This window comes from Lethenteron reissneri, chromosome 19 (genome assembly GCF_015708825.2).
Source record: "Lethenteron reissneri isolate LAM-NWPU_2019-01 chromosome 19, ASM1570882v1, whole genome shotgun sequence".
Taxonomy (NCBI): domain Eukaryota; kingdom Metazoa; phylum Chordata; class Hyperoartia; order Petromyzontiformes; family Petromyzontidae; genus Lethenteron; species Lethenteron reissneri.
The window spans coordinates 4,269,203-4,282,904 of record NC_083797.1 but is presented as its reverse complement, the minus strand read 5'-3'; the positions used below and the strand labels follow the sequence as shown (position 1 = coordinate 4,282,904).

The 13,702-nt window shown below is 48.8% G+C and overlaps 1 protein-coding gene across 4 annotated transcripts in view; it reads right to left on the bottom strand.

Annotated features, from left to right (window-relative positions):
• LOC133344181 (zinc finger protein 704-like) overlaps window positions 1-13,702 on the bottom strand; it is a 62,879-nt gene that overhangs the window by 33,198 nt on the left and 15,979 nt on the right. The window contains exon 1 of one of the 4 annotated variants that reach the window (XM_061554201.1): window positions 13,576-13,669. The exons of the other annotated variants lie outside the window; for them this stretch is intronic. Coding sequence (XP_061410185.1) covers window positions 13,576-13,661 — 86 coding nt within the window. The 5' untranslated portion in view covers window positions 13,662-13,669. Of the gene's footprint in view, window positions 1-13,575; window positions 13,670-13,702 lie in introns of those variants that run through there. 4 annotated transcript variants of the gene reach the window in all.

Sequence of the window (13,702 nt, the reverse complement as noted above, 5' to 3'; positions counted from 1 at the left end):
ATCAAGCCTGGCCATACATTTTGAATCTTGGCTTTAATAAAAAACGGATGAAGCCCTTTTCCTCGCTGCCAGCACACTTACACAAAGGGCCCCCTCTATATTTGAACAACATTTTTTGCAAAATTAAGTCAAGTGTCCCTGCCAACTCTCCCCGTCAACAACACGCAAGCAGAGGCCGAGGGGGAATTTACTCTTGAGTCGGAACGACGTACGCGCGGATACGTCTGCTTCTTGTACGGCATCCCTTCGTCGCTGCGGTGCGCACGGAGAGTAAAAAAACACGGCACCACTGTGCAAAACACACCGCTTCCTTGTGAGCATCGCCCAGCCACGGGGCGTTCCGCAACTTGATGGGCAGCTCTCGGCACAGCTCAAGGAAGTAAAGCAGATGTTATCCAGGTAAACCGTTAGGTGACGCAAAGCCGACGCATGCATCTTGCGGCGAGATTGAGAGCGCACACATGCCTTAGGTCGCAGAGACCCGCGGGACCCGTGTTAGCGAGCACATGTTGCACTCGGCATGCCACGATGAGATTGTAACAACTAGGCGTGCAACATTCTCTCCGGCCATTTAAGAGGAGTCGAGATTTGATTTTGTGCACCAAGCGCATTCTCTTTAACGCCGGTGAACAAGTCACATACAGTACAGCGCCGCATGCTCGACGTCACCAAATCCAAGCCGACCGGCCACCCACCCAGCAATCCCCAGTCCCACGCACAAAGTTCTCAATTCTATAGATGTTTACCAATCACACCTTTTCACACGCAAGGTGTTCTTAACCTCGCATACATTCGATTACAGAGCTTCTAAAGTAGAGGAAAGCATGTTTATACCATGTTTGTACGTATGTTGAACTTCTTTAGCACCGTACGTAAACAACCGTGCTAATGGGAGGTGCGTTTAAAGCAATTTGCGCTTTATTTTAGTCCTGAAACCTGTTTGCGCAAAATTGGCGTAACCGTTATTTCCTATAGAAAGATACCAACCAGAACTACACATTATTGTCTATACTTCGGTACCCAGTGAGTTGGATATGCTGTGCTGCACTGTATTATATTGTATCACGAGCTTTACTACCCGGCTTCGCTCGGGACTTGGATTCTTGTCGTGGATTAATACACGGCCTACGCGGAGGGTGTGGGGGGGGAATGCGTGACGTCATCAGGCACACTGCGTGACGTCAGCAGGCACACTGCGTGACGTCACCAGGCACACTGCGTGACGTCAGCTGGCACACTGCGTGACGTCAGCAGGCACACTGCGTGACGTCAGCAGGACACTGCGTGAGGTCAGCTGGCACACTGCGTGACGTCAACAGGCACACTGCGTGACGTCAGCAGGACACTGCGTGACGTCAGCTGGCACACTGCGTGACGTCAGCTGGCACACTGCGTGACGTCAGCTGGCACACTGCGTGACGCTGCCGCATGCGGGTGACATCACAGTTGTGACGTCACCGCTTACTTGCCGTGCAAAATATATCCATTATTGCCCCCCCCCCCCCACAAAATACAAAAGTCTATTTTTATACTTTTTGCATTGTGTACAGTCTGGAAGTTACCCACATGCCAAATTTCAAGTGTGTTGCATGTTGGGAAGTATGCGAAACATTTTGAACAGACACACATATTCACAAATTTCCCTTTTCTATGTATAGATAAAGATATACATAATTTACAATCATTTGTCAATCCACTCCTAGACAAAGTCCTCCAAGTTGCATAACAACGTGTTTCACCATACTTCACCACACTATTGAGTGTGGACTGGTGAAAAGGTGACTGACGGGGGAGACCCTAGGACCGGTTTAGAATGTCACTCGTCACCCGGCGTTAACTGGGACGGCAAATGAACGTTAATCGCAGGGGTCACCACACATTGCACAAACTACTATGGGAGCAGTCAAATAAAAAAAATCTGATATTTCCTTCTGACGAAACTTGCAATTTTGCGAGCTTAAACCATCCATTTCACATCAACGAGTCGAAGCGTTGTCGCACGCGATAGTGTAAATAGTGTAAACAGCTGCCCGGTCGCAGTCGCCTCACAGAGTGCCGGTGCCGACCCCAAAGGTGTCGCACAGACTCAAACTTTAGCAATGGTCAGCAGCCCTAGGAGGAGGAGAGGTGCGGAGCGAGGTTTTTTTTTTTAAGATAGCATTTGCCATCGGTGTTATTCACGGTGCTGGAATCCACACGCCCACGCATCTCTGCGACGTGTTCGAGCAAGTCGGCCGAGACAACAATCTGGGTGCAGTGGGGCTACGTACGTTGAACACGCAAAAAAATGAGAAGCCAACCAGAATGAACAATTTAAGTTTCAGAATCGTGCAATTTAGCGCTTTTGTTTTTGTAAACAAAATGTGCAATTCTCCTTTCCCCTTATTTGTCGTTTATGCTTCGCGGAGAATTTCACACACACTTTGGATTTGTGGCCAAAATAATAAAAACCCCGCCTCTGCGCAGAGAGTGCCCGAGATGGTAATACACAGACTGTGCAGAACCGCTAGGCGTTGCTGCTGAAACTAGTCAATGCGGAGAGGGGAAAACACATTCCCGCTCGGGCAGCATTCGGGCCTGGGCCAACGAGAAAGAGAGCCAATTGGAAGCCAGGAAGCGGCGCATTCCCGCTCTACTCAGCTGTGTTTGTTGTCTGGATCTTAGAATGCAAGAGCAGTGGCCTTAGCTTATTGATAGTGCAGGCGGTGCAACTGCATCGCGCGTCCACGGGCCGAAGGGGCTCAGGTGCCGGGCTTTTTATTGTGGCAGGGCCCATGCCAGCCACGCTACGCCACCGAGGGCATCTTACATTACAATTTGGGTGCACAACTGAAATAATTGTTTTCGTAACGATTTGATATCACTTTACCAACTGAATAAAACAACAATTTCAATGTACACAGCGTTTGAATGCAACTGCAAATGTCAGCGGTGTAGCGTGGTTTCACGTGTGCTCTGGTGCAAGGAGTGCTCGTGCGGGAGAGGTTGTCCGTTGGGTCAGCAGTTCGTTGCCCTTCCCGCACACCACCAATCAGCACGGTTGGCTAAGTACGATGTGAAAGAAGTTTAACATATCGATTTAAAGCTTTCGTGACTACAGGGATTCATTTTCTTGGTTCTTTCGGTTAAGAACCAAAAATAAGTTTAACATACCTGTTCAGAGTTGGGATAAACTGCACAAATCAAACAAACACAGCTCAAATTTTACTAGCTTATTGAATGGACATTTTTTGTTTGCTTTTTCCAAGGTTGAAAGCGTTTACGAGTCGGCTCTGTCCGTCAATCCGTGGCAGGGAGGCGCATCGTAACTCTCATGGAGCACGATCTGGTATGAGAAAATGTTGAGTGTCAACTTGTGTTGCCGTTAGGTTACATTGGTATTGAAAAACCAGGCAAATTGAGCAAGGGGTTGCCCAACACTTGGCACACACGTGCACACACAAACTAGAGCAAAAAGGACTATTTTCAACCAGGCAAATGAATTTTGCCCTGACCACCACCCCGTCAGCATTCTGTCCTGCGAGCGAGATCCTGTCGACGACATCACTCATGTTGGAAGGCGTTACATTATACACGCATATGCATGACTTTTCACCAAATTCAGTTTAGTTACAACATACGGAAATTCTAATTGTTGACAGATATAGTTTTTACAACACCGCAATAAAAACTTTTCTCGTGGACGGCTATCAACAGGTGAATTCCAACAGGAATTGGGAGCGCTCTTCAAAAGAGGGTGTGTGTGTGCAGGTAGGCAAATAATAAACACATCACCCAAGCACAAATTATTATACTGACATTCACAATACACAGGTGGAATTGTGTATATGATTAATTTTTTTGGACGACTCTTTTGAAAGCTGTGCTTACGGATTTAATAGATCGCTACAATCGAAGTACATTTTTTTTTTTGTGCAAACAATAACACGATAAAAATAATGTAAAATAAAATTTACAATCGAACGTCGACCCCCCCCCCCCACCCGAATTGCGACTAATCATCCAGTTGCCATGGGAGAGGCAGAGAAAGGCAGGGAATATTACACCCTAATAAAAATAACTAGACTTTGAATGCTGCGGTGGTGTACCACACACTGGACTTGCAATCCAGTGGTCGAGATATTAACTACCTCGCCTGGTATACAGGAGGTCGCGGGTTCGATCCCGACCCCGACGCCTGCTGTATATTTAGAGTTTGCATGGTCTCCCCGTGGTCACGTAGATTTTTCTCTAGGTTCTCTCATTTTTCTCTGCACATTTAGAATAAAAATGCAATGAGAGTATTTACATCTGGCCAGCGTGGAAGAGTAGGCCAAATAATACTGTTGGGGGGGGGGGGGGGGAGAAGGGGCTGTCGAGAGCTCCGTTGAAAATAACATCATAATGGCGGTGTGAAGGTGGTGTATGCCCTTGTATGTATGTATGTAGAACCTCTTTTGCACCGTACATAACCAACCATGCTAATCGGAGGTGCGAGGCAAGGACAAGAAACTAAACACAAAAAGCAGTTCTAAAGAAATTAGTTTTCAATATAGACGGTTTAAAAGTGCATAGCTCCAGTGGCTTCCTAATATCGGAAGAGCATTCCAGACGGCCACTGAAGCGCATCTGAAAGCGCGCAATGCGGTGACCGCCTTTGCTCGACGGCCAGCCAAAAGCCGCTGCGAGGATGACCCTTGGTAAGTGCGAACAAAGCATCAGGCGTCTGCATGCTAGCGTGGCTGCGATTGACTTGGTCATTCGATGCTCTAGTACGATTTTGACTCGTTGGCAGAGGGGGGATCCCTGAAGATCCCTCTCGTGGATTACCCTTCCGCCAGCAGTGGCATGAGCAAGCAACCGCAGCGCTGCAGCACCCCTTTAACCCGATTAGCATTGCGTTCGGGGAGTGTCTGCGCGGCTCCGAGCCTCTCCTGCGCGTCGTCGCGACACCACTGGGCCGGTGTGGTGGAGATTTTGGATTCGAGCCAATTGGGTGGCGGGGCAGGGGGGGGATGAGTTCAACGTAAAGACATGGCCTCTTCAGTCCACAAGTGCTCTCGTGTGGTCAGTTTACACGGCGACGAGCACGCTCACTGCCCACCGCGCACACGTGTGCCGCGCAGTGGGGATGGGGAGTGTGACGATTTAGCGATCTAAAAATCGTCTCTAAGTTCACCGAATCTCGTGGACGAGAAGTGACATCGTTGCACGCGTTTGTAAAAAAGTCTTAACCCGTTGCCTGCAGCCGCTGCGTGCTTCTGTGCAAAAGAACGTTATAGCCCATCGGATTCTTCCAGAATAAATACATATTCGGATTTTGCAACATTTACCACTACGGTGAAAGATGTCGCGTCGCCACTAATGTTGGCCGCAGCTGGGAAATGAAATCCCAACGATTGCTGGACTTGTAGCGCAGTGCGCTAACCACCATTCCCCCTCCGCCCAACTCTAGGTGCATACGATACGGTACGTAAAAAACAAGATTTTCACGCAAGAACGGGTTTTTGTATTATATTACAAACAATGACAGTGGAGAGATTTATAAACCTAATGTAGCCATCTGCATGTCAGCCAGAGGCATTAATGGGAGTTGACTAAAACATTCCAATGCATAGGACCAGAGGAGCTCGGGGAAAAAGTTGATACCACCAGCTCTGGCTGCCTTCCCACTTTGTGGTTCCCCGCGCCTCCAGAATCGATTGAAAACTCTGCGCGCTGCAAATTTGTATGCAACAAGTAAAAAATACGTTTTTATTTACGATTCTCTTCAAATAAGTGAGTTATCAGAACGGATTGGGAGGTTCCTCTCGCTCATGTCATGATCGCCGACCAGACGCTTCAGTTTTTGATTTTGGAGCCTTTTTGGAATTTGAACCGAATGTTAAGAATCGTGGCACGTGTTCTGGGCGCAACTTGGGCAACTTGCCAGAACTGACGGATCATAAAAACGCACCAGTTTGAAAGGCATTTCATTTAACCTACTATTGTATGGTTTGGCCGTCAGTCACGTGTTGGGCGTCGTAGAACGTGCACGCGCCGGCTCGCTGCTGCTCGACGCGTCGTCGTCGTCAGAGCCAATCGCTCGCTTTCCGTGCACCACCACTGTGGTGCTTTCACCACCACTGTGGTGCTTTCACCACAGCACTCTCCCCACGTTTTTCTGGCATGTAAAAAAATTGAGTCTTTAATAATAATACTTTAAAAGCGACAATGTAAAAGGGTGTCTTCTATAACTCATAAACGGTCATAATGTTGATTCAAGGCAGCCAACCAGGGTTAAACCAGGTTCGAGTGTAGCAAGTTGATTATTTAGGCCGACTCACCAATGAATGCACCAAAATACCAGTATGATAAAAACGTCCACATTCTCTCAGGGTGGTAAATATGTCTAGATAAAATACTTACGATAAAATAATTTGTTTTACTGCCAACAAAACATCTCTGTAAGAGGGTGCATAGAAACATCTAGCACACCCAGCAACCTATTAGGTCACCAATTAAAACAAAAAAAATATTTTACCAGGTAAGCCCCACTGAGCTCTGTAAGCTCTTTTTCAAAAGCGACCTGCCCACAAATGAATCGATCAACTTAGTGGCTGATCATGTGGGTATTTATAGCAGCCAAATACTCTAAACGCACGTTTTTTTAAATGTGGAGGGAAAAACCGGAGGACCTTGGAGAAAATCCACGGGACCACGTGAAGGACACGCAAACTCCAAATATGCACAGCAGGTGTCAGAATCGCGATCGAAACCACGGCCTCCTGTATACCAGGCGAGGTAGTTAACATCTCCAAGCCACCATGGTCACGTTGAACCCAACACAAAACTCCATTACATAGGCGGGGGGTGGGTAACAATTTGCCGGGTGGAGGCGTGATGGTCTGAACCCCTCCTATTTAATGCCTGGTAAAGTCAGAGCATGCAAAAGAGTCCGACCTGGGCCAATAGAATAAAGAGTAGAGCCAAAGGAACAAAACACGTGGAACAGAGAGAGAGCACTTTGTAAGTTCTTTAAAATGTACATTTCCCACACAATGCATTTTGCTGTATTTTTACACTGTTCCACTTTGGACCACGCGGCCGTGACCCCTCTGAGTAATTGGTCAAAAAGGTTTTTTTTTTCTCACACGGCCAAGAAGAAAAATTAAGGGTCGCACCATTTCCTGCAAAAACAGAAGCAGAGCCGAGCGCTGGGCCCACAAGTCTCCTATGAAGGCGGCCTGCTCATCCACAGCCTCTTTGCATGCCCCCACCCCCCCACCCTCTTGATATACAGCATGCGATCAATTTATTTGTTGCAATTACTTCTTTTGTTTATAATATATCCTAAATGGAGGTTCATTGTGGTTAGATCGCGTAAATATAAATTTGTCGTTAAACCCGCCACCACCCGACACAGCCAATTAGTAAGGTTTGCCAATTCGTTACTGGAATAGCACACCGGTGGGTTGGGCAGTAAATCCACAACATTTACAATTGTACAGCGTTATAGGAATTGGCATGTTCTGTTTACGTGACAAACCTTACAAATTGGCTGTGTCGGGTAGAGGCGGGTTTAACGACACATTTATATTTACACAATCTCACCCAAAAACTTCTATTATCGATAAATATTGGTCATTTTCGATTCATCTCAGTGAGCTACCGACGGAAGTTCTGTGCCTAAACTCAGCCGCCGTGAAAGCGGAGACTACTTATTTACGAAGCCGCTCTCAACTATCACAGTACCCGCTGTGCTGCGTCTATCCACTCCCCACATCCCCCCCTCCCCGCTTCTACCAAAGCTTTAATTAGAAACAAAAACACCCGGAGTGGTTAAAAAAAACCACCCCACTAATTCCCCAACAGGGTGAACACTGAACGAATTAACCCGCGTGCGCGACTGTGCGGTGTGTCGGCACGTCTTGGTAGGCGAGGGCAGGCAGCAGCTTCGCTGTAGGCGTTTCAAAAGCAGCGTCGTGGAAAGACCCCCCCCCGCGGCCCCGCTCCCGCCCAACACTGAACCTCCACCTGTGATTGTAAACGCCACCGCGCTCGGCTTGCTGGCACCAACGTGGCTTTGAATGGCGCAGCGTGCCTCGGCGTTGTTGTTGGCACCACTTTTTTGTTATGCCCAGGAACAAGAACAATGACCGGCGGACGCGGAATCCAAGTAAGGTGTTGGAACCCGGTTGGTGCTCGAGATGGCGACCACCAGACGTTGTAAGTGCGAGGCCGCGAGGAAAGTGCGTCTTGCGCGTTCGGGGCCGAGAATCTCTCCTGACGCCAAACTCTCACTGCCTCCCACGTGAAGCCGAACACTCGTTAAATGGTAATGGACAAACATTCCGACCGCAGGAAGTCCCCCAAAAAGGGCTCTCGAGACTCTCCTGGATAAATCAATGGTGGTGGTGTTGTTGTTGTTGTTTTCACTGTTTCTACTACTACTACTACCATTCGTCCATAAGTAGCCGAGTTCAGTTACAGCATCACTTTGTCCGGGGTCATTTGGTGTCAGCCCAAGCACGATACGCTTTTTGGCAGACCATTCGACGACCCCGAGGCTTATTTAAAGAGAAGGCTCAACGTTGGATGCGTCACGAAAGCCAAACCGCCTAATTTTCACTCGTGATGCAACGGAGTGGGGGTCTCTTCTGTTTGGCAAATAATTCTGTCATTGCAAACAATACACTTGCGACGCCATCAGGAAGCACCGCACCGAGACGTTTCGGTTACAAGCTGCAAAACTGGATGTCTGGTTGATTAATAATAGACGTTTTTGGGTCAGATCGTCGTGTGAATTAAATGCCAATGTGTGTGTGTCATACACCCCCCTCCACTTGACACACCCGTGTATCGATTGTAATATTTTACTGTGCAATTTTTATTGAGGGATCATGGAGGAGGGGTCTGGAACTGTTTTGCTGTTGTTTTGCTGCCTTGCCCAAACTTGGACATTGGTGTACTTATGCAATTTGAACTTATATACTTTATCTATTTGATGTATTTATTTTTAGTTATTTTTATGGACGTGTGCATGTTGAACTTCTTTCGCACCGTACGTAGCCAACCGCGCTAATACGGTCAAAAAAATGTCTATTTGTTTGTTGTTTCTCCCTTGTGATGGGACTTTGTAGGATGAACGTTGAGCTTAATAAGAGGCACGGGGTGACCAATAAGGTCTGAATTGAAATAAGGTAGGCACTGATAAGGGGTTGACAGGCATGCTATCGTTTTTTTATTGTGTGTTGTTGTAACTTCCTGACCCGCCCCTACTGGACATGTGTTACAAAAAGCGCTTCATAGCTCATCGGATTTCTCCAGGAATAAATAAAGATTCCGATTGAGTTATAAAAGTTTCCGTGTGAACAAACGTTCTAATGTATTGCTGCTCCGGCACACAGGGGTGTGTTGGGAGCACAACTTCGCAACATTTAGCAATCTCTTAACATTTAACTGTTCAACTCACCGGTAAGTACTACTGAAGCGGTAATGAAATGGCACGTGTGTTCATCACGTGACGACTTTGCCGATTGGTTGTGTCGGATAGAGGAGGGGGTTTAACTTCACATTTTATTTACGCAATCCGACCCCAAAAAAAAAATACGAATCGTAATAAAGCCTGTGCTGGATTATCAGTTTGGTTTACGAATGCTGCACATAGAGAACAAAATCCTGCGATTTTAATGATAGAAAAATTATTTATAGCCCTTTTCTGAAGTCTAGGTTCAAGAAGTGCCTGCTTTGTGTGTTTAGTTTGTTATCCTTCCCCCGCATCTCCGATTCTCACCATTGGCTACGTACGGTGTGAAAAAAGTTGAACGCATACACAACTGCCTCTCTCTCTCCAAAAACAAACATTGCCACCGTTTCTGTACAACATCAAGATTCGGATGCATTGAGACGCCATGTAAATCCATATTAAATTATACATAGGGCCTCCCCCATGCCACATTGCTCAACGGGGTAATTTAACCATACTTCACCGCACTGATCAATGCAGGTTGGAAGGGGGGGGGGGGGTAAAACTTGACATTCGTTGAAATAAAACCACTCGCTGGTGATATTAGCCGAGGTCCAAGAAACAAAACGCAGGTCGCTGGGCTTGGAGCGCGGTTCACCAACTGCTCCGTTTGTAGCTCTTGCTCCCCCCGTCCCTCCAGCTGGACATGTGAAAACTACTGGACATCTGTGGAAAAAGAGCTTCATAGCTCATCGAATCCTCCACTATAAACAAATATTCTGATTTATGCAAAGCGAGGGACAAAACTTGTAACATGCGCCTCACCGCAACAACAACAAAATCACTGCAGCCGTCCCACACAACGAGGGGATAAGAACCGTAGCAGCAGCTGACACCACTGCAAGCCAGTTGCACACAACTCACTGTTTACACATCCACCCCCCCCCCCACTTTTTTTTACAGCAGCGTGAAAAATGATGTAGGTCCATTTCACATTTTTTCCCCGCCTCCCAAATTGCATAAAACGCACGATTAATGACATCAAGGCCATTCTGCCCGGGGACTGCTCGCATATTGTTTACCCCAAAGCACCGTAATTACAGCATTACTGTCGCAGTGGGCTTCTAATATTTACCGCGGTAGACAAATGATGACTGCCGACACGAGGCGCAACCTCCAAAAAGTCAAGCGCCGGGAAAGTGGACTGAGCGACGCACTCCCACCGCGACACGCACATCCCCAAGCGAAACACACCTTACAAGTAAATGTGGATCTTGTGAAAAAAACCGGCAAGGTCGCATCGAAAAAGCAAGCAACACAAGACGATTTGCTAATTCCCAAAAGGCAGATCTGCGCTGCGATGCGATTCTTATCTGCGCCGCTTGCTGCAATTCCTCGGCAGGCAGATGAGCGCGCGGGAAAAGCGCGGTGGGAGTGGGAGGGGGAGCAGGCATCGTCTTCCTCCGCTGCCGCTGCCAAGGCTCTCGTGCACACGCATGCCGTGTCCTCGCGTACCCTGTAACGTAACGCCCGCCTGGAACGCACCCTCCCCTCCCTCCCACAGGCCGGCGCGGCCGGCGCGGCCAAAAAGGAGAGCGGATCGGCCATTTCGGCGCCGCCTTGCGAACGTGAGCAGGCGGATGACGATGGGGTCGGCGGGCGAAAGTACGTTGTCGAGAAAAACCGTGGGGCCGCAGCGTGAACGTACGGGGGGGGGGGGGGGGGGGCAACTGTCGGCAAGCTCACGACGTCCCTGATTTTGTGGTGCTTTGTTGAAAAAAAAGGGTGGCAGGTGAAAGATTTGTGTTACCCCCCCTGCCCTGCCCTCAGAATAACCGGTTAAAGTTGGTTTGGTGTTTTTGGAAGCCGTCGTAATTTCTGAATGGATGGGAAATAAGGTTGCAAATGTGGGGGGAAAAAACGCAATATCCGCTCCCTAAAAATAGCAAGGCACCAAATTGGAATAATTCACTTGATAAAACACTATTTAAATGCAACTTCCAGAATTGAAAACAAAAAAAAACTCACCAATGTATTATCTACCAACTTGTGTTGCTAAACCTGTCACTGCATTACTTTTACAAGTTGCTTTGTTTATTTATCTTTCTTCCAAGCATTGAAAACTCCTATTAAAGTGCCATTTCATGATCGAAGATGGTTTACTTGCCTGCAAAATAATAAACCGCACGAACGCGTGGTGTGCCTTGTTCCACTCCGAGGGGCACGCGAAGACAGTTAAGAGCCACGCAAGCAGCGCAAGAGCGTCACCGTCGACGCAGATGTTTCACGTCACGGGACTGAGCGAAGATCACAAGCCCACGCGTAAGCAGCAAAAAGCCGCGTCGCAATGAGACACAAAAAAAAACGACAAACCATGCCCATCAACCAACAACGCCACACCGGCCAGCCTTCCGTCTCTGCACCCCATTGTTCATAGTTTGTTGTCCTTCCCCGCACCTCAATTTACCACGGTTGGCTAGGTACGGTGCGAAAGAAATCCAACATACACTATCGCCCGCCTCGACAGACCTGCACACGATCCCTTTTCCACAGAGTCGAGGCAGCGTGGCGCCCTCAAGGCGAGGCTGGTTTTTCCCACTAGCCATTTACGGTGCCGAGCCAGAACCAAAGCACGCCACACCGGCCTTGAAACATCCGAACCTGGTTTGGGGGAAGCAAGCAGGGTCAATTGCAGGGCTCATTGACATATCGATTGTCACCGTGAACACCACATCGCAGCATCGTTCTGCGCAAGTCTCGACGCGTTCGTTTGGCGATGTCACCGGCGCAGCTCGTCATCTGCCTTGGGAAAAACAACGCAGCACCTCCAGTCACACCAGGCCGACTTGGCATGGCCCCTGGCAAGGCTTTTTGTACAGTGGGAAAAGAGTTAGTACTCACTAAGATGTACAGAGAACACTTTGGCACACAGTATGGACCTACGATGGGGCGGCACAGTGCACGAGGGGGTGGTCATGTGGCTAGGACCATGCCCGACTGCCTTTGTCTTCTTCGTGCCAACATTTACAGTAGTCATTGAAGGCCAAGTCAACCTAAGGACCCGAACCCAGTTTCAAATATTCCTCAGCAATGTTATCCTTGAGTGAGAATCGAACTCGGGTCACCGAGTTGTAAGCGCATTGTGCGAACTACTACACTGCTGCTCTCCGCACTCACACAAACCGCTCCCAACCATCGGGCACAGCCGAACAGACAGGCGCGTGCAGATTTGGCTCTTGGCTCAGAAATGCAGAAGCTGAACTCTGCGGCAATGGAGCAGGGTTACGATTGAGATCGGATGAGAACACAACAGTGGCGAGGTGTTAACTGCCTCGCCTGGTATACAGGAGGTCGTAGGGGTGTGATTCCAACCCTAACACCTGGATGTCTTCCCCGGGGATTTTTCTCCAGGTCCTCCGGTTTTCCCCCCCCCACATTTCCAATCGACACGCATTCAGAGTATTTGGCTGCTATAAAGTTCCACGTTGACAGGCCACTTCGTTGAGCGATCATTTGTGACCAGGAAGCTTATGAAAAAGAGCTATCATTTCAGTGGGCCTTACCTGGTAAAATACAAAATAGTTTAGTTTAGATGTAGAGCTTAGATGTAGCTACTACACACAAACCACTGGGCCAGGTCAGACATGCCACTTGGCCCAAAGGGTGCCAACACTTGCATAGCACACGCAGACATCGACAAGGATTCATCCATTCCACACACAATTATCCTGGACACAATCCCTTCAAGACGACCCAAAGCAAACAACATCGGCGCTGCACGATCCTCGGAAAAGCCTTATACAGGGAGAGGAGTGTGCAGCAGAATCCAACCCCTGGGCCCCCCCCCCTTCTGCTGTTAGTGTCTCTGAGCAAGCCCCCCCCCCCCAACTTCCTAAGATTTCCTCCTGGCAAAGCCACCCCCCACCCCCCCCAAAGCGAGCGCCCTGCCTATCCCCGAGTCTCGACAGTGACAGTCGATCCAACGCAACCAGGAGGGAGAGCTACGACCCCCCCCTCTGCCCCCCCCCCCCCCCCCCCCCGTCCAGCCGCAAGGTTTTCTAGCGCAGAATTCCCAGCGGGCAAGGTCAGCCAAGGGGAAGCGACGAGCCGCGCGCGACCTCCCCCCCCCCAAAAAAAAAAAAACTTACCGTCGCCCGAGTTGCCGTACCATGCACGGGTCACGCAATAGGCCAAATGCAGGTCGGGAACAGCAGCCGGCACAAGTCAGCATCATTCCAATACTCCAGTCTCCAGCACACGCTCTCATGTGCATGG